At 40.6% G+C, this 18,543-nt stretch overlaps 2 protein-coding genes and 1 long non-coding RNA gene across 3 annotated transcripts; all 3 read right to left on the bottom strand.

Annotated features, from left to right (window-relative positions):
* Window positions 1–247: 247 nt before the first annotated feature.
* LOC134102000 (uncharacterized) lies at window positions 248–2,916 on the bottom strand. Its single transcript, XR_009941476.1, has 3 exons — window positions 2,373–2,916; window positions 1,343–1,400; window positions 248–584 (listed from the first exon to the last, which is right to left on the bottom strand). It is a non-coding gene; the product is annotated as an uncharacterized LOC134102000 (long non-coding RNA).
* A 5,626-nt stretch (window positions 2,917–8,542) lies between these two features.
* On the bottom strand, window positions 8,543–9,569 carry LOC134099102 (chemerin-like receptor 1). The gene has a single exon (XM_062551838.1). It carries the CDS (start codon window positions 9,567–9,569, stop codon window positions 8,562–8,564), a length of 1,008 nt encoding a protein of 335 aa, XP_062407822.1. The 3' UTR covers window positions 8,543–8,561.
* A 6,206-nt stretch (window positions 9,570–15,775) lies between these two features.
* On the bottom strand, window positions 15,776–16,648 carry LOC134099095 (chemerin-like receptor 1; the record flags this gene model as incomplete). Its single annotated transcript, XM_062551823.1, has 1 exon — window positions 15,776–16,648. A coding segment is annotated over one exon (873 nt), but the record flags the coding sequence as incomplete, so codon positions are not given.
* Between the last annotated feature and the right edge of the window lie 1,895 nt (window positions 16,649–18,543).

Below are 18,543 nucleotides of genomic sequence, written 5' to 3'. Positions count from 1 at the left end.
GCACAAGCCATGTGCTCAGGTAAACATAACTACACCAGTTGGTCATTTAAAAAAAACATTGGGAAGCTGCAAAGTGAGATCTACATTATACGGTATGCGCTACAAAGATTAGTGTCAAAGTACCAAAAAGACACATGTTTTATTGAAAAACGTGTGGACATTATAGAAATACAAAACATAGAAAAGTACACACAAAATGAACACAATGAACAAACTATAACCCAATTATCTATATATATATGTGTGTATGTATGTACACTCTGAGCCACCTGTGAAGAGAGCAGGCTCAAAGCAAGTCATGAAGTCCTTGCTGCCAGGGGGAATAAGACCCGGCAGTGGTTGGCAGGGAGGATCCTCAAGGAAACATGGCAAACCACAGCTATGAGGCAGGGGCTGGAGTACGTGGATCACTACGTGGATCTCTGGCAGGTCAAGGTTTCTTCTGTGGCTTTGTTGTGATCCATCTGGGAGCAAGGTTAGCTTGTGGTCACTAGCCTTCCCTTCCCTGGTGTGACAGTCACTGACACCAAGTCAGACATTTCCGAGGGGAGGACTTGGTGAGACGAATTACCGTCATTGATGTCCTGAAAGACAAATTAGACTTTTTTTTATCATTCCACATTCATGTACGTTTTTATCATTTCCACATTTATGAACATTTCTTCAATAACGTGTATGTGTGTGCATACATGCATGCATCTCTTGTTCAATTTGGTATTTTTCCATGTATTTTCTTGATTTTGGATTCAGTGATTATTTCTAGAAACTTCACATATTAGATTAGATTAGATTCAACTTTATTGTCGTTGCAAAAGTAAGTACAACGAAATGCAGTTTAGTATCAAACCAGTAGTGCAATCATTAAAAAGTGCTTATTTTCTTTATAGCAGTATACATATAGATAAAACACCAAATGCAGCTTGATTCATTATGTACATAAAGTGCATAGAGTAATCAGACAGTCCATATTAACAGAATTCTGTATAATAGTGCATTGATGAGGTGCATTTGATAAAGGGCAGTTATCATCGGTAGTCAGACCATCTCTAGTCCATGTGCAAGGGAGAGGGGGGCAGGGGCTAGTGGTGGGTCTTGGTGTTGAGCAGTGTTATGGTGTTTCTGAGCCTGCTGGTGCAACTCCTAGGCTCCTGTAACGTTTCCCAGACGGGCGGTTGGAGAACAGTCCATGACTGGGATGTGTGTGGTCCCTGATGATTTTGTGTGCACGTTGCAGACACCGTGAGTGATGAAGATCAGTGATGGTTGGGAGTGATGTGTCAATGATTTTGTGGGAGTGTATGGGTGTGTGTATGCATAAGAGCAGGGAAGTAGAAATACTCACGTGTCAACACAAGCACCTCCAGTTCCTTTATCCTCGTGTGAGCTTGCATCCAATGCACCTGATGCAAACACATAAACAAGTAGAGAAAAAACTGTAAGCAACAATGCTAATTAATGAGGACAGTAAATTATGAGTGCTGTGTCACCACAACAAGAATATGTGTTTCAGTAAATATGTATTAACTATATGTGTATGGAATAATCTCTCGCTTTAAGCCTACCTTACAGACAGACTTTGACACGATTTGGGAAAGATTGTTGAAAGATAGTAGTCTTTTAACGTATGCCCCTCATTCAAACTACTCAAACGACTACAATCTTTCAAGAATCTTTCCCAAATCTTGTTAAAGTCTGTCAGTGTAAGGTAGGCTTTAGTTTTAAAAACACACTAACACAATATGCTGTCTAAACCGAGCTAACATTTCTAGCTATTCATGGGTCTCATCAGGTCTCTTTCCACAGGTGTATCAAATCAACCTAGATTATGAGTGCTGCGTTAGTGCACCTGTCGAAAGTGACCTAATGAAACCCATGAATATCTTTGCTTTGTTACTTAGGGCAATTTATTGGCTCTGTACACTAGATAGAGACAAAGTCCCGATGTCAAAAAGCAATTGTATTAACGTGTAACGTTAGCAGGCACCGAAATCCTGCCCTCCTCCGTGCACACACAGGCTGGTGTTTTCAGAAAAAAAGCTGGAAGCTAAAATCGACCTGAAACCGAGCAAACTGGCACACAGCAGTCGCCCACGGTTTTAAGAAGCTCAAAACACAGTTGCATGCATTGTATTTCTTACGTTTTGGTATGATTGAAGTGCTCATTAGTCGGTGCTTTTCTGACAGCTATGACAACGAAGAGACGGCAAGAAACACGTTCGCCAACCATAAGACAAACACGGAAGTTCGTCTATATCTAGTGCACAGAGCCAATAAAAACCTCCAAACAAACATAATATATTTGCAAATGTACATCTGGCTATTTATCTCCTTGCCAATTCATTTAACGCTACTCAATGGAGATAAAAACTTACCGGGACGGTCGTTCGTTAGTTCGTTGTCCGAAGCAAAGCTAGCTAAGCTAGCAACAGCAACATCTTCCTTTCCACACGGTTGGACTTCTCAAACAACCCCAGTCCCTCGTTGTCGTCGTGAAAACAGACGTCCTGGCTTGGGTTGTGTCAGAGACCGTTGAACAAACACAAGGCACTGTCTTATTTAACTCTACATGGCTTTACTTAAAGCGCTAACGTTAGAAGCTAGCTATTCCGAACAGGTCGCTAATACGAAAATGCTATGCTACAAACAACTGTGACATTATAGACGTTAAATAGTGTTCCCTCCTCCCTCTTCGTGGCTTGAATCCATTTTCTTCGACGGCCCACATCAAGGAGAAATGTACGAAAGCTAAAAGCGGGATGTTTTTGTTTGATACCGGTTCACAGAGTTTTATTACACCACCTCTAGCTTCTCTGCTCCCCCGTGGTCATTCACTATGAACGGCTATTACCCTGACCGGAAGTTTAGTTCCAGGGACCGGAAAGGAAAGCCGAAAGACGCCATTTTAGCGTGAGATAGGCTAATTTCTCAAACTGCGGTTACTAGTTCTAAATGGATGGTTGCTATGGCCAAAAGCCAGTCGTTAGTTCTAATCTCCCGTTGTCAAGCTGGCATATCCCAAGATTCTGATCAACGTTAACTTTGAAAGATTGCTATTTTTCTTAGCCTACTGCCACCTAACTAGCTAAATGACACCTCTGTCATATGCTAAACGTTACTATGATCTGAACGTCTGTATTTTACAGCTTGTATGTAACGTGACAGTGCATTTAAACTTCACAACAAGTTTGGCGAATTAATATTCAAGTGTAATACGGTCAAAAACAATGGAACTACTTCATAGCCGTGCGGTTATTCAAAGTTAATGCACACCCTTATAGAACGCAGAACAATGGGGAACTCAACCGAGCAGTGGAATAAGTAAGGGATAATGTATAGAACGCCGGTCATTATCGGAAAATAATTCCCGACAGGATGAACAGAACCCCGACGCGCAGCGGAGGGGTTTTGCTTCGTCCTGAAGGGAATTATTTTCCGATAATGACCGGCGTTCTATACATTATCCCGCTTATTATATGGCTACTTGCCAAAAAGAGTAATGAAACTTAACTCAATGTGTCTTTAGCAATGACTTGGCTACCGTTTGGTGGCTGCCGCTAACTTATAGAAAATAAATAGTTCGCCACAGTTGACAGTTGTTAGGTGTTGCATGGCAACATACTTGGTAACTTTCAATGAAATTCCATTGCAACCAGCGAACGGCTTTGTTGCGGATTGATATGAAAGACGTGAATTAGAAGCACAAAACCCGTTGCCATTGACAGCGGTCATTATATACTTTCACCGGTGATTATACATATTAATCACCGGTAGAACGTTGGGGAGGCCCGTTCAAAGTGAATGGGAGCTCTCTCAACATTCTAGAGAGCCATATAATAATATGGAAATAACGCACTGTAGCTGTGTAGCTGCACAGTTTAGTCTCAGAATTTTGCATCTCACATGGTCTGTTTTGACGGTGGCTTCCAGGCCCTGCTACTGTATACATCTGCCTACATAGTGGTGATATGCAATCTGCTTCACTGTAGGGAAAAAAAGAAGTGCAGCAAAGAAGTGCAGTTGTATATCACCATCTGGTCAAATGGAAGTCACAATCAGTCATTATCATCTAATGGCAGGTTGTTGTTGCTGACTGTTGGCTGGGCCATTTGCTGTGCATGTAGAGATCAACTGTGATAACAGTGAGAAGAAACCAAACATCAGAATTACCATCTGTTGCTGTTTGGCTGTTTTGCCCAACACAGACACGGGCCCTGTAGTGCTATGCAGAGGTACACAGGGTTTGTGACAGTGTGAAAATATTGGAATATTTCTGAAAGTTTTAATGAAATAAGAGAGGTTGATAGATACATTGTGAACAGTAGCATGTTTACATCTATTCGCTTAGCAGACACTTTATCCAAAGAAACTTATTTAGTTTAGTTTAGTTTATTGATTTTGTTTGACAGGGACCATGCATAGAATAACTTCTATGCCAGGGTTAGCTAAATAGCTAATTTGCACCTGTAGTCCCTGGGCAGGATGTTCAAGCACAGTAAAAACACAGACAGATGAAAAGACAATAGAATTAACATTACAAGTAAAAGAAAAGCTAAATGAAAAACAAAGGTCAATGATCACAAGCTTGATTGTCTTTGAGCCATGTCTTCAAAGACTTTTTAAAACCCCTAAAACTTGAAGAGTCTCTGATATGGAGTGGGATTGAGTTCCATTTTCTAGTTGCTTGATATGAAAATGCTGATTGGCCAAAAGTGGTCTTTTTGAATGTAGTGTAACAGTCACCTCTCATTGCAGCCCTAGATACCCTAACATTGTCTCTACAGAATGACACACATTGCTTAAGTGGTGGTGGTGCAAGATCATGGGTTAATTTGTACATCAGACACATGTCAGAGAAACAAATAAAACTGTCAAATGTTAACAGGCTATGTTTTTTTATGATAGTACAGTGGTGATACTTTCTTGGTTTCTTATCAAACACTTTCACAGCCTGTTTGTATAGAGAGTACAAGGGTTTCAGAGTGGTCACCCCTGCCTGAGACCAACTTGTAGCACAATAAGACAAATGGCAGAAAATCATTGAATGCATAAACAGTTTAGCAGCATGCAAGGGTAATTGATGTCTTATATGTCTAAAAGTAATCAAACTCACTCTGACATTTCTGGATATCTTCTTAATATGCTTTTTAAAATTTAGATTAGAATCAATAATTATGCCCAGGTATTTGAAATGGTCAACTATTTTAATCACCTCTCCTTTGACCAGTATGTCAGGTTGTTGCTGTGCATTTATCTTTCTAGAGAAATACATAGCAACTGTTTTACTAACATTGAGAGTCAGACAGCTACTAGTTAGCCAATCTGATACTTTATTTAGGACTGCAGTAAGTTTTAGAGCAGCCTGTTCTCTATTTTTAGCATGCGTATAAATTGCTGTGTCGTCTGCATACATTTGAATATTGACGTCTGGGCAAATCAGAGGCAGGTCATTGATATATAAACTAAATAGAATTGGTCCTAAAATTGATCCCTGTGGGACTCCAATGGAACTGTTGGCAAAGGAAGAGCATACATCATTAATTCTGGTGGACTGCTTCCTTGAGTCCAGATAAGACTCCATCCATGTTAGAGCTTTAGTGGAAAAATTAAACTTGGATAACTTTGACAACAGAACATTATGATTCACAGTGTCAAAGGCTTTTCTGAAATCAAGGAAAACGGCACCAACAACACCCCCATTATCAAGGCTGGATTTGATTTGTTCAATAAAGTAACAGTTTGCGGTCTCAGTTGAATGGTTCTTTCTAAAACCAAATTGCATAGGGTGCAGTGGAAAATGGCCCTGATTTAAATGGTCCATCAACTGGTCGCACACTATTCTTTCACTCACTTTAGAAATGACAGGGAGTATACTGATAGGTCTGTAGTTGGTAACATCAGTTACATCACCAGCCTTGTAAACAGGAGTTATTGCTGCTGTCTTCCAGGCCATAGGAAAACAACTATGGTTAAAAGACAAGTTAACCAGATGAGTAATTGGAGTGGAGAGGATACATACTTCTTCACAAATGCACAATCACAACCAAAAACATCTTTAGCCTTTGAGTTCTTAAGGTGGCCTATGGTTTTAACTATAGAGGATTCTGTGACCTCAGATATGTTAAAAAGTGGGAGATTATCATTTGGTGGTGTAATGCACTTCTCTCTGGGTCCAAATCCTTTTGCTAAGTCTTGCACAGAATCAATAAAATAAGTATTAAACTCAGAACAGATTTTGACTTTATCCTGTGTTAAAGTGCCCTGTACTTGTAGCTCAAGCCCCTTATCTTTATTACTATTATGATCCTTTTTAAGGACCATATTAATGTTTTTCCAAGTTTGCCTGCTATTTCCTTTGGAGTCCTTGATAATGTTGATAAAAAAATTTGCTTTTGATTTTCTCAGTTCTTTTACAACTTTGTTACGCAATTGTTGAAAGTTTCTCCTATCGTGGGCTAACTTAGACCTAACTGCAGTTTTTAATGCATAGTCCCTCTGCCTCATTAAAGCCCATACTTGTTCACTGAGCCAGGGCAAGTTTTGCTTTTTCCTAGAGTAAGTGATATTTTTACTGAATTCACTTTTAACTTTGTTAATCATTGTCATTAAGCTCTCAGATGCGTCATCAACATTATCTGTGGCAAGCAACTCATTCCAAGAAAGTTGTCTAAATTGGCTTTCAAAATCATTGATAAGCCGTTTTGGTATGATGTTAAAGACCTTTTTACTTTCTTGTTGATACTTAAACCTTTGCTTAGTTAGTTTCCTGGAGATCAGTGTCAAATTGTGATCTGATAGCCCAGTCAGAAAATTAAAAGTTTTAATTATTCTCTCTGCCTTATTACTAAATATAAGATCAATCTGTGTTTGGGACAATGAAGTAATTCTAGTGGGACCTTGGACTAATTGTGTTAAATCAAATTGATTTGTAATATCTTTGAGTTTTTTCCTTTTGGATTTCTCCATCCAGTTTATATTAAAATCACCAAGTAAAATTAGTTCTTTGTTTCTGTCAAATTCTTTCAAAATATTTCTCAAGTATTCATAAAACTTACAGTTAGATGAAGGTGGTCTGTATATAGGCTACAAATAACAGTAAAAGACATGTTGGCAGATAGGACCATTCGCACTGCTATACATTCCATATCCATACAGTTAAGGTCAACCTCTTTGCAGTTAATTTGGTTTCTGACATATATCAATAGCCCACCTCCTCTACCAGTCTTTCTATCTTTTCTAAAAACATTATAACCAGGTATAATATATGCGGTGTCGGGAGATGAGTCCGTAAGCCATGATTCAGACAAACAAAGAAAATCTAGATTTGAGTCCATGAGCAGTTTTTCGAGTTGCTCCGTTTTAGAAGCGACACTTCGGATATTTAAATGCCCCCCGAGTAGTCCCTTGGGCTTTGCGCGCGGATCCCATAGAACTTTCGCATGGTTAGTTGTTTGAAGACGCAGAAAGTTGCGATGTTTATGATTGGGGATTCCACTACACACCGGGAGCACTCCAGTCACATTTGTCAGTGTGGCAGTTTTCGAGGAAGATGGAATATTGTCACCTCCCTGGGGCAACTCGAAGTTAATCGGATCAACAGTACCTTGTTTGATGGACGCAACGCGCCATGGATCACCATTAACGTTACAGTTGGAGTTGGGCCCTGGATTTTGGTGGACATCGCCAGCCAGCAGGAGTATGATAGAGAGGTAGCTAACCGATCTCCTTAGGCGTTTGAATGGCCTGTCTCTCTCTATGGATCGTAGTTGCTTTCCAGGAGCAGTTGCTTTTCCGTCGTTCAGTATCGTGGAGTAGGAGATGAACAGACTCCGCGTATCACAGGTAAAAACATTGTTTTCATTATGTTGCGGTGTGTATGCTGTTGCCCAACAACAACGTACCGATAAAGCCAGGAGGGTAACAATGTAACTTATGACTAAAAATGCCTGGATCAAGTCTGCGATCGTTGCCCTTTGTGAAGCGTTGATTTTTAAACAAAAACCGAGCTTATTGTTTGACTGGGGAACAGCGGAGAGAGCACCTGTAGCACCTGCCTTGCTACCTATGCGCACCGCCATTGTCTGGGGGTGTTGGAATGTTAATTATATTACAAAGGATTTGGGGTCTTGCTAAGGCACAACGGTGGAAGCCGAGAACCAAACCCGCAACTTAGGCTGCTGTATTGCTCCCTATCCACTGTGATACCACTGCCCCACACATACAGTATGACAAATAAAGTTAATGTATAATGTGTTAACAATTTCGATCCTCCTTGGTCTTCCACAAAAATATTTATTTCCAGTAATTTCACCTGCACAAACTTCAGGTTCAAGCTTACAAACCAAACAAATTGCAAACCATTACTCAATATTGAGGTGGCAGGTTATGTAACACGCGCAACAGGCAGACTGTACAATGCAAGACAAGGAGCATTAAAATGACGTCTGTAGAGGGTATTGTTAAGTCATATTAATGTGATTAATACTTAATCAATAAGCCCCGAGAGGCAGTAGTTTACACTTGTTTTAGAACAGCTAAGGCAAGATGTGCAAACAGATACAGTATTAAGAGCTTGATTTTGACATGGACATAGCTTTTGTGGAACAGCCTTCCTCCCGCAAGGCATTTTCCATCCTTGAAAGAACGGACATCAGGCATTTATTCCTGAAGTCCTGACCCATGAATGAATACAAAATTGGGTTCATGAAACTGTTGGCATAGGCTAAGGTCATTGTTACTTGAATCCCTATTTTCAACAGGGTATGAGAATATGATGCATGGTAGACTTCCAGCAGCTGAAAGATTTGGAAAGGAAGCCAGCAGATTACAAATGTGATTATGACAGCGGTCATCACCTTAAAGGGCTTTGAAGATCTCATCATACGATTGGCTCTCAGCTTCAGCGTAATAACAGAGTAGCAGATCACTATCACCATCAGAGGGATGGCAAGTCCAAATATAAAACCAATCAACACAGTGTTTTTACGGGAAAATGCAGTGGAATCATAATCATGGATGCACTTGGTATCATCTTCTATAGTACGAAACACAAAGGAGGGTAGAGTTAGCAGTGCAGAGACAATCCAGACCAGGACAATGATGGCAGAAGACTTCCTCAGAGTCCGGTGGTTCTGAGTCCACACAGGAAATACGACACACATGCAGCGGTCCACACTGATGACAAGCAGGAGGAAAATGCTGCTGTACATGTTAAGGGGGAAGGCCACAGATACGAACTTACACATGAAATGTCCAAAATGCCAGTGTCCAGTTGCCATATAGACACCGTTGAGAGGAACAGTCGCGCAGAACAAGAAGTCAGACGCTGCCAAGCTCAGGTACCATGAGGAGTTGACCGTGCGTTTTGTCTTTACGCTAATGATCCAAATGACAAGGCCATTTCCCACAATGCCCAGAATGAAGATGATGATGTTTGATGTCAGGACAAAAGCACACAGAGCGTCACAAGACAGACGAGCAGGTGGTTCAAGGTCAGGATTGTATGTATAATCATTAGTTTCGTCATGGACCATTGAAACCAATGTTCCATTTATTCCTGAGTCTCTGCCCATTATATCCTGAAAAGAAATAGCAGTTACAGTATAAGCTATTTAGGGTAAATCTTCATTGCACAGAAGTAGGTTCAATTGGCTCAACGCAAAGTTACTGTAGCGTGGTTAACGTTACCATTTCTAGAATCGGAGTCACATCTGCAGTAAATTAGGTAAAACAGCCTACTAATTGTTTAGGTAACAGGATCCCACCGAGATCTGTAACACCAGCCCGCAGTTCGGGTTTGGGCAGAGAATCTAAGTGCTTCTGTCATTAAGTGTCATTCAGTTTTTGCCTTGACAAGTTAGGGTTAGGCTTCAGTCATGACAGTGTCGTGTTTACAACAGTGCCATGCATGTCACTCTTCTGTAGATACCGTCAAGTAAAGTGTTCCCAAAAGTGTTTCACATAAAAAAAACACTTATCCAGTAAACAAGATTTAATACATTTTAACACAGTAAAGCAAAAATAATATAGTTTAATTCTCAGGGTATCCATGGCTACCGTATGTACTAGGTTACAAAAGGGTGTAGGCTAGATATTTAATTATAGGTCCTTTAAAATTTTAGAAATGTGAATTTAAAAAGGATGAGACAATCTGATGGCATTTACAAAAATAAATACACATAAGCTTAACAACCACACACATAGAATTTTTAGTGGAACACAATTTTTTCAAAGTGCATTCCTGAAGCGAATTAATACATTTTTAGCAGAGTTAATCTCTTAGATTAATTGACTGTAGTAAATATGCTGACATTTGTGTATTGATATGAGATTTAATTCATATGGAAGAGTTACCTTTCAGAAGATGCTTGCTTTGCTTCGGTCTCAATGCTCTGTGATCAGTGTTTCCTTCTGTTGCTGATCTCTCCTTCCTCTATGCAAGACATGCTTGACACATTTATTAACCCTCTATGGTACGCATTATGATCTGAATGGGCAAAAAAAAATGCAATGTTTTTCCTGCTTAGAAATAGTAACTTAAACAAATTTAGTGAAGATTTTATATATATTTATATATATATATATATGTATATATAATGATGCAATTGCTACATTGTAAAGTATTGTGACACTAGGAAAAATGCCTCCTGACATCATTAATACTGTAGTGTTTGCTAGATTAATTTGTTGGACAGCAAGTCCAAAGCATTGCAAAGCCAATGCCACTATATTGTTCTTCTTAAGTTTACTTCTTATAGGCCTACTTATTAGTTGACTTGCTGGAGCAAGCCCACTATTGTTCTTCTTAAGTTTATTTATTAGTGGGCTTGCTCCAGCGTTTGAGCTATCGACGCGGTTCCAACACTAAAAATTCAGGTTGCTTATTGATTTTGGGTGGCTGCCCGTTTTCTGCGGTATTCCTGTTTTTCTGCGTTTTTCGGTCCCTTTGAAATGAATGGCGGAATGTTCAGGCATTGTGACATAACAGCTCCTTATAGCTGCTGGCTTGATTGCTTGCAGCTGGCAGATCTGCCAGCTGCCTGGGCTGGGCTGGCCTGGGCTGGCCTGGGCTGGCCTGGGCTGTGTGTGCCTGTGAAAGTGTGTGCATGTACTGTAGCTTTTGACCCGTATGCCTGATTTTCGAAAATGAGGTACCGTTGCGATCCTTTTGGCGATCTGCACCTGAGCAAGCCCACTCTTGCAGCTACTCGGAGATACAATTCTAGTTTTAAAATGTATTCCACTACAGATAAAAGGCTTCTGTAGAATACAAGCCTTTACATGTATTTTGTAATGTACAGTATTCCAATGCTTTATAGTGTTACAGTTATAGGCCATGCTATGAAACACTGTTAACAACATTGTGTCAAAGAACCTACAACAGAGATGTTTTTGTCTGCACATGGGCTAAAAGACTACCAAATCTACCAAAAGATTTCTGAAATATATTTTTTTAACAACACAAGGGAAGTTACATGCCTGTCAACACAATATACCGGCCTAAAACTTGTCTGCTGAGTATATGCCCTTTTGTCTGACAGCAACATTAATTTTACTTTATACTTCCCTTTTCATTTATTTTTTATTTTTAATTTAATCAATATAAACTGTTATAACTACAGTAGGCTATTTAAAAAGTAATCCCTCAGTGCAAGTCTCTAATTATTCTTTTATTAGGGCGCAGTGAGTGTTGGAGGTGGTATATACGCATGCAAAACCACAAACACTTAGGCTACACACACACACACACCAAGGCGTCCTGTAGATTTTATCTCATGTTCTGTTGATGTTACCAGGAAGATATGTAAATGTCAAAGGAAGTGAATGTCCCATCCCAAATCTCTTAAATAAAGTTATAAATATTGTTGCAAATTCATCCAAAGTAGAGATCACTATTAGCCAAAGCAGCCATTTACTGGAATAGACAGCAAGGCATGTTTACAACTCTACATGAGGCAACACATGGATAGTCTCAGCCGCTCATGTAACACACGATAAGGGTTCACACCACACATCCACACAGGGATAAACACATGAAGTGCAGCCTAAGAGACCGCAAATACAGCTACAATAACCGGGGTGATGTGTTTGTGAGGAGGGTTTCAGTTCACCTGAAAGAGATCTCTATCTGTTGGTCATACACACACACACACACACACACACACACACACACACACACACCCAAGCACAGACCACTGAAAGATGAGTAAGATGTCCATGTGCATCTCTCTACCTACAAACAAGGTGTTACAGATCCAGTAAGAGTATACCGACACCGAACCTCAGGAACCGGCACCAGTACCGATATCAGTTGAACTGCGATAAGTACCCAACCCTGTGTGTGTGTGTGTGTGTGTGTGTGTGTGTGTGTTCCAATTGAGTAGGTTAATCCACTTTGAATCAAGTAAAGTGGAAAAAAAATGGAGACATATATTAACATTTCAGTCCCACGGAAGCCTCATCTGTGTGTGTGTGTGCTCCAGGTGTCAGACAGGCAGAGTTACCTGCTGCTGTGCCTGGTGCTGTGTCTGCTGCTGGGCCTGGTCCTCTTCATCAACCACTGCCGTCTGGCCTCCACTCCTCCCACCGCCGAGCCCGACCTCACCCACGCCAGCAGCTACACCTACTGCTGCCCCGAGGGGTGAGACCCTACGCACACGCCACATACACACTACACACACGCCACACACATGCCTCGCACACTACACATACTGTACGCTACACACATTCTACTCCCTCAAACCTCACCAGCTGCTGCTCCAAAGGATGAGATTCACCACTCACACACACGCTATACCTCCTCAAGCCTAATGACCTCGGGATGACCTCCCTGCAGGACCTGATGAAGGGCAAAAAGCAGATGAGCGTGGGGACCCTGGGGGCCATGGCCATCTCTGGGCCACCTTGACACTGCTCACCAGGTCCACTAGGGGGCGGTGTGGCACCAGTGCCTGTGCACTGGGAGCTGGAAAGAAACCCACACCTGTGGACTGTGTCTCATGCACAGGAATGCAGGGAAAAGGGACACCAGGTTTGGCCTGTCAGTCTAGAGGTAAGTTCAGGTATAGAAACTGTGAGGGTCATTTTGCAGCTAGTGTGAAGACTGGCGAACGTCATTAGTTGCTGCTCCTTAATCAGCTGCCAATGTGACAATCACGGATGCCACAGACATTTCATTCCTTCAAGTTGTACGAAGCAGCTACCAGTTTCAAGAGGAAGAGTCAAGACATAGATTTCCATAATAGTGCCCCAAAGGTTGGTGTATAAAGACACTGAACCATAAAAACTTTTTTTTTTTTCAATTATTTATTATGACCGCCGTAGGGTAGCAGTCATATAGTGATTGTCAAAGGTTTTTTTTTTCTTCTTCTTCTTCTCCTTCTTCTTTCCCATCATCATGAAACTTGTGAACATGTAGCCCCAGTATACTTTTACGAAAAAAAAAAAAGTTTGGTCCACGGGTGCCACTCGACCCCCGCGCTGGCCCCCCCGAAACCCCCCAATTCTTTCCCCTAAATAACTACCTGAACCGTGGCACCTGGGATGATGAATTGTTTATGGTATGTTGGGCTCAAGAGCCTGCGTCAACTTAGTTTATAACCAGTCATTTATGATTTGCACCCCCATGGTAAAAAATGAAAATGCAATATTATATTACTTTAATCGCCCCTATCTTCAGATGAAAGGTTATGACCTGCACCAAATTTCATATGTATGATTAACATGACATCCTCTGGGAGTATGCCAAGTTTTGTGGAATTTCATCCATAGGGAGCTGTAAAATAAATTAATTTATGTTTACATTAGTGACTTCACCCATCACCCTGTAGATGGTGGTGTTGAGCGAAGGGTTGCTGGATGATACTGTCACGCACACACACCCACACACTCAAACACAGACAAGCGCAGACACACACATGCACGCACGCACGCACACACACACACACACACACACACACACACACACACACACACACACACACACACACACACACACACACACACACACACACACATAAATACACACAAACAGACACATACATACACACACAGTAGACAGACAGGTAGGCATATGCACACACATACACACCTGCACACACACACACACACACACACACACACACACACACGCACATAAAAATGAACACAGACACATGCACAAACACGCCCACATACATGCACATGCACTCACTCTCTCAGACACACACACACACACACACACACACACACACACACATACACATCGAGTCCGGTCTCTAGACCATATTTGGTCTCGTTTCGGAATTGAAAGTAAAAAACTCGGCCTACAGGAAGGAATTTTATACTGTGTATATTTCATGGTATATTCTACAATATCCATCATTACACATATTCTTATTTCAATAAAAAATAATATTGACTGGTATTGAAATATATTACATGGTGCTATGCTGTGCTGTGTAAAGGTTTTGAAATATGTAATCATTGTCTAAACGGCACAGCAGTTATTCTGGAGAGGGTTGAAGTAGCTTGACCTACGGTCATTCCTATGCATGCCTCTATATAGGTAAGCAATCCGCAATTATTACATTTGATTACTTGAACCATAGTTCAACACATTCAACTTTAATGAAATGTTGACATCATACAATGCTAAATTTGGACTCCAGCTGAGAAAATGGTTTGGTAGACAATGTAAAATGCAAGAAGTAAATCATGAAACTCTCCTTTTTTTGTCTTTTGGTCTTGTCTCGGTCTTGTCTTTAAACAAAAAGACTCAGTTTTGACTCAGACCTTGAATGTGGGCCAGCCTCCTATGCCGTTAGTTAATAAGGAAATAACGCACTGTAGCTGTGTAGCTGCACAGTTTATTCTCAGAATCCGTTTTGACGGTGGCTTCCAGGCACTGCTACATCTGCCCACATAGTGGTGATATGCAATCAGCTTCACTGTAGGAAAAAAGAGAAGTGTAGCAAGGAAGCGCAGTTGCATATCACCATCTGGTCAAATGGAAGTCACAATCAGTCATTATCATCTTGAGTGTTTAATGGCAGGTTGCTGTTGCTGACTGTTGGCTGGGCCATAAGCTGTGCGTGTAGAGATCAACTGTGATAACAGTGAGAAGAAACCAAACATCAGAATTACCATCTGTTGCTGTTTGGCTGTTTTGCCCAACACAGAAACGGGCCCTGTAGTGTTATGCAGAGGTACACAGGGTTTGTGACTGTGAAAATATTGGAATATTTTTGAAAGTTTTAATGAAATAAGAGAGGTTGATAGATACAGTACATTGTGAACAGTAACATCTTTACATTTATTTGTTTAGCAGACACTTTATCCAAAGTATATTACAAAGGATTTGGGGTTAAGTGTCTTGCTCAAAGGCACAACGGTGGAAGCCGAGAACTGAACCCACAACGTTTTAGACTGCTGCATATGATAGCACTGCCCCACACATATAAAAAATAAGTTCACAAGTTAATGTATAATGTGTTAACAATTTCGATCCTCCTTGGTCTTCCACAAAATTATTTATTTCCAGTAATTTCAACATCAGTGGACAAGCTTTAGGTTTAAGCTCACAAACCAAAACAAATTGCAAACCATTGCTCAATGTGGTGGCAGGTTATGTAACACACGCAACAGGCAGACTGTACAATGCAAGCCAAAAAGCACTAAAATGACTTCTGTAGAGTATTATCAAGTCATATTAATGTGACTAATACTTAATCAATAAGCCCCGAGAGGCAGTAGATTACACTTGTTTTAGAACAGCTAAGGCACGATGTGCAAACAGATATTAAGAGCTTGATTTTGACATGGACATAGCTTTTGTGGAACGCCGTTCTTCCTGCAAGGCACTTTCCATCCTTGAAAGAACAGACATCAGGCATTTATTCCTGATGTCCTGACCCATGAATGAATATAAAATTGGGTTCATGAAACTGTTGGCATAGGCTATGGTCATTGTTACTTGAATACCTATTTTCAACAGGGTATGAGAATACAGCGCGTGGTAGACTTCCAGCAGCCGAAAGATTTGGAAAGGAAGCCAGCAGATCACAAATGTTATTATAACAGCGGTCATCACCTTAAAGGGCTTTGAAGATCTCATCATACGATTGGCTCTCAGCTTCAACATAATAACAGAGTAGCAGATCACAATGACCATCAGAGGGACAGCAAGTCCAAATATGAAACCAATAAACACCACAATTTTACGGGAAAATGCAGTGGAATTATTGATGCACTTGGTATCATCTTTTGCTGTCTGTGTAGTAGAAAAAACTAGGGAGGATAAAGCTAGCAGTGCAGAGACAGTCCAGACCAGGGCGATGATGGCAGAAGACTTCCTCAGAGTCCGGTGGTTCTGAGTCCACACAGGAAATACAACACACATGCATCGGTCCACACTGATGACAAGCAGGAGGAAAATGCTGCTGTACATGTTAAGGGGGAAGGCCACAGATATTAACTTACACATGAAATGTCCAAAATGCCAATGTCCAGTTGCCATATAGACACCGTTGAAAGGGCCAGTCGTGCAGCACAAGAAGTCAGACACTGCCAAGCTCAGGTACCATAAGGAGTTGACCGTGCGCTTTGTCTTTACGCCAATGATCCAAATGACAAGGCCATTTCCCACAATGCCCAGAATGAAGATGATGATGTTTGATGTCAGGAGGAAAACACACAGAGCATCACACATGGGACCAGCAGGTGGTCTAGGCTCATACTCATATTCATATGTATATTCATCAGATTCGTTATCATACGATGAATAGAATGTTTCATTTGCTTTATCCATGATGTTCATGTCCTGCAAACAGACAGCAATTAGCCTGAATTTAGTAGTTTTTAACACCACATTGTTCAACACTTTAGCAGAACATAATTGTCTCATTAGAAAATCAGTTTCATTGAAAGTTTGGTTTAACTTTATTTGAAGGTGTCTACATAAGAGTGACATGACACTGTTATGAACATTATAAACAAGTAATAAATATTTATGTCATAATGCTTCTGTCATTAAGTGTCATTTGGTTTTTGTCATGGCATGTTAGGGTTCATGACATGTCACTTATGAATATACTTATATACTTAATAGTATTGTTTTGTTATAATTTAGTATTGTTTTGTTATAATTTGTCCATTGTTAGAATTTGACATTTATTCTGCTATTGTCCTTAAATTTAGCCTTACCATGCTATAGTTATTGTTATTATATAATTAACTGAGTGACTTATTTGATTGCTATTCTCATTTCATTGTTTTATTTCTCATTAGGTTAGTGCTTAATTGATTGTTTTATTGATAATATTGCTATTCCCCCTTTTTATAATTGTTCACTGTTATTTAATTTGTATTGTTATTTATTTGTATGTCGCTTTGGACAAAGGCGTCTGCTAAATAACCATAACCATAACCATACTTTCAAGTAAAGTGTTCTGGTGAAATGTGAAGACATTGTGAGACAATCTAATGGCACTTGTAAGGGCCCATTCACACTAGGTCCGCTGGACCGGACCCGGGTTCGTTTGGTCCGATGGTCCGGCTGTTTTTGATAGTGTGAACGCAACCGTACCGAACTCGGGTGCGGACCCGGGACCGGACTCGGGTCCGCCTGAAAAGGTGGTCTCGGGTCCGGTTCGCTAGAACCCTGGAGCAGGTTGCTAAGCAAACATTCTGAAGATTCTAAAGAATCTTTACCTTTGTCCTCTTCATTGCATTGCCTTTTGCTGTGTTGCCAAGTGATATTTTGTAAACAGAATTCTGGAAGTTCGTGTTAATTATGACGCAAACGGACCCGGGTCCGCAGACAAACATGTAATGTGAACAGAGACCAACTACGGCAGAAATAACCGCACTCGGGTCCGGTCCAGCTAAACGGACCTAGTATGAAAGCAACCTAATTGTATTTGTACATGCAAAAGTTGCATAACTTTAAGCTAAGCTTGACAACCACACACAGAGAGCTTTTAGTGAGCACAACATAGTTTATTCCTGAAGTGAATCAATTAATATTTTAGCAGACTCAATCTATTAGATTACTTGATTGTAGTAAATCTACTGACATTTGCGTATATATCGATGTGAGATTTAATTCATATATCGAAGTGTTACCTTTCAGAAGATGCTTGCTTTGCTTTGGTCTCAATGCTCTGTGATGAGCAGTGTTTGCTTCTATTGCTGACCTCTCCTTCCTGTGTTAAACCACAGTCATCTGGTGTGATTATAAAGAAAACACAATTGCTTTATTGTAAGGTATTGTGACAGGAAATAATGCCTCCTGACATCATTAACACTGACAGTGTTTTCTAGTGTAGCAGGGCGGAGGTAGATGTAGGAAAATAGTTGACTATACGCCACCTGGGAGGGTTATGCCCATCCAGGAACTAATTCAAAATCCTTTTGGTCAGTTAGACCCCATTGAACACGCAGGTTTGTGACACTTATAGACTAGAGACATGGTTCTATGAAAATAAAAATGATCATTTATTGACACATAACAATAACACATAGACTTCATGACCTGCATTTCAACAAATAGACAGACATCCAACCACA

The sequence above is a fragment of the Sardina pilchardus genome, chromosome 2 (assembly GCF_963854185.1).
Source record: "Sardina pilchardus chromosome 2, fSarPil1.1, whole genome shotgun sequence".
NCBI lineage: Eukaryota > Metazoa > Chordata > Actinopteri > Clupeiformes > Clupeidae > Sardina > Sardina pilchardus.
Note: the sequence above shows the minus strand (reverse complement) of the source record. Positions and strands in the feature narration are given on the sequence as shown.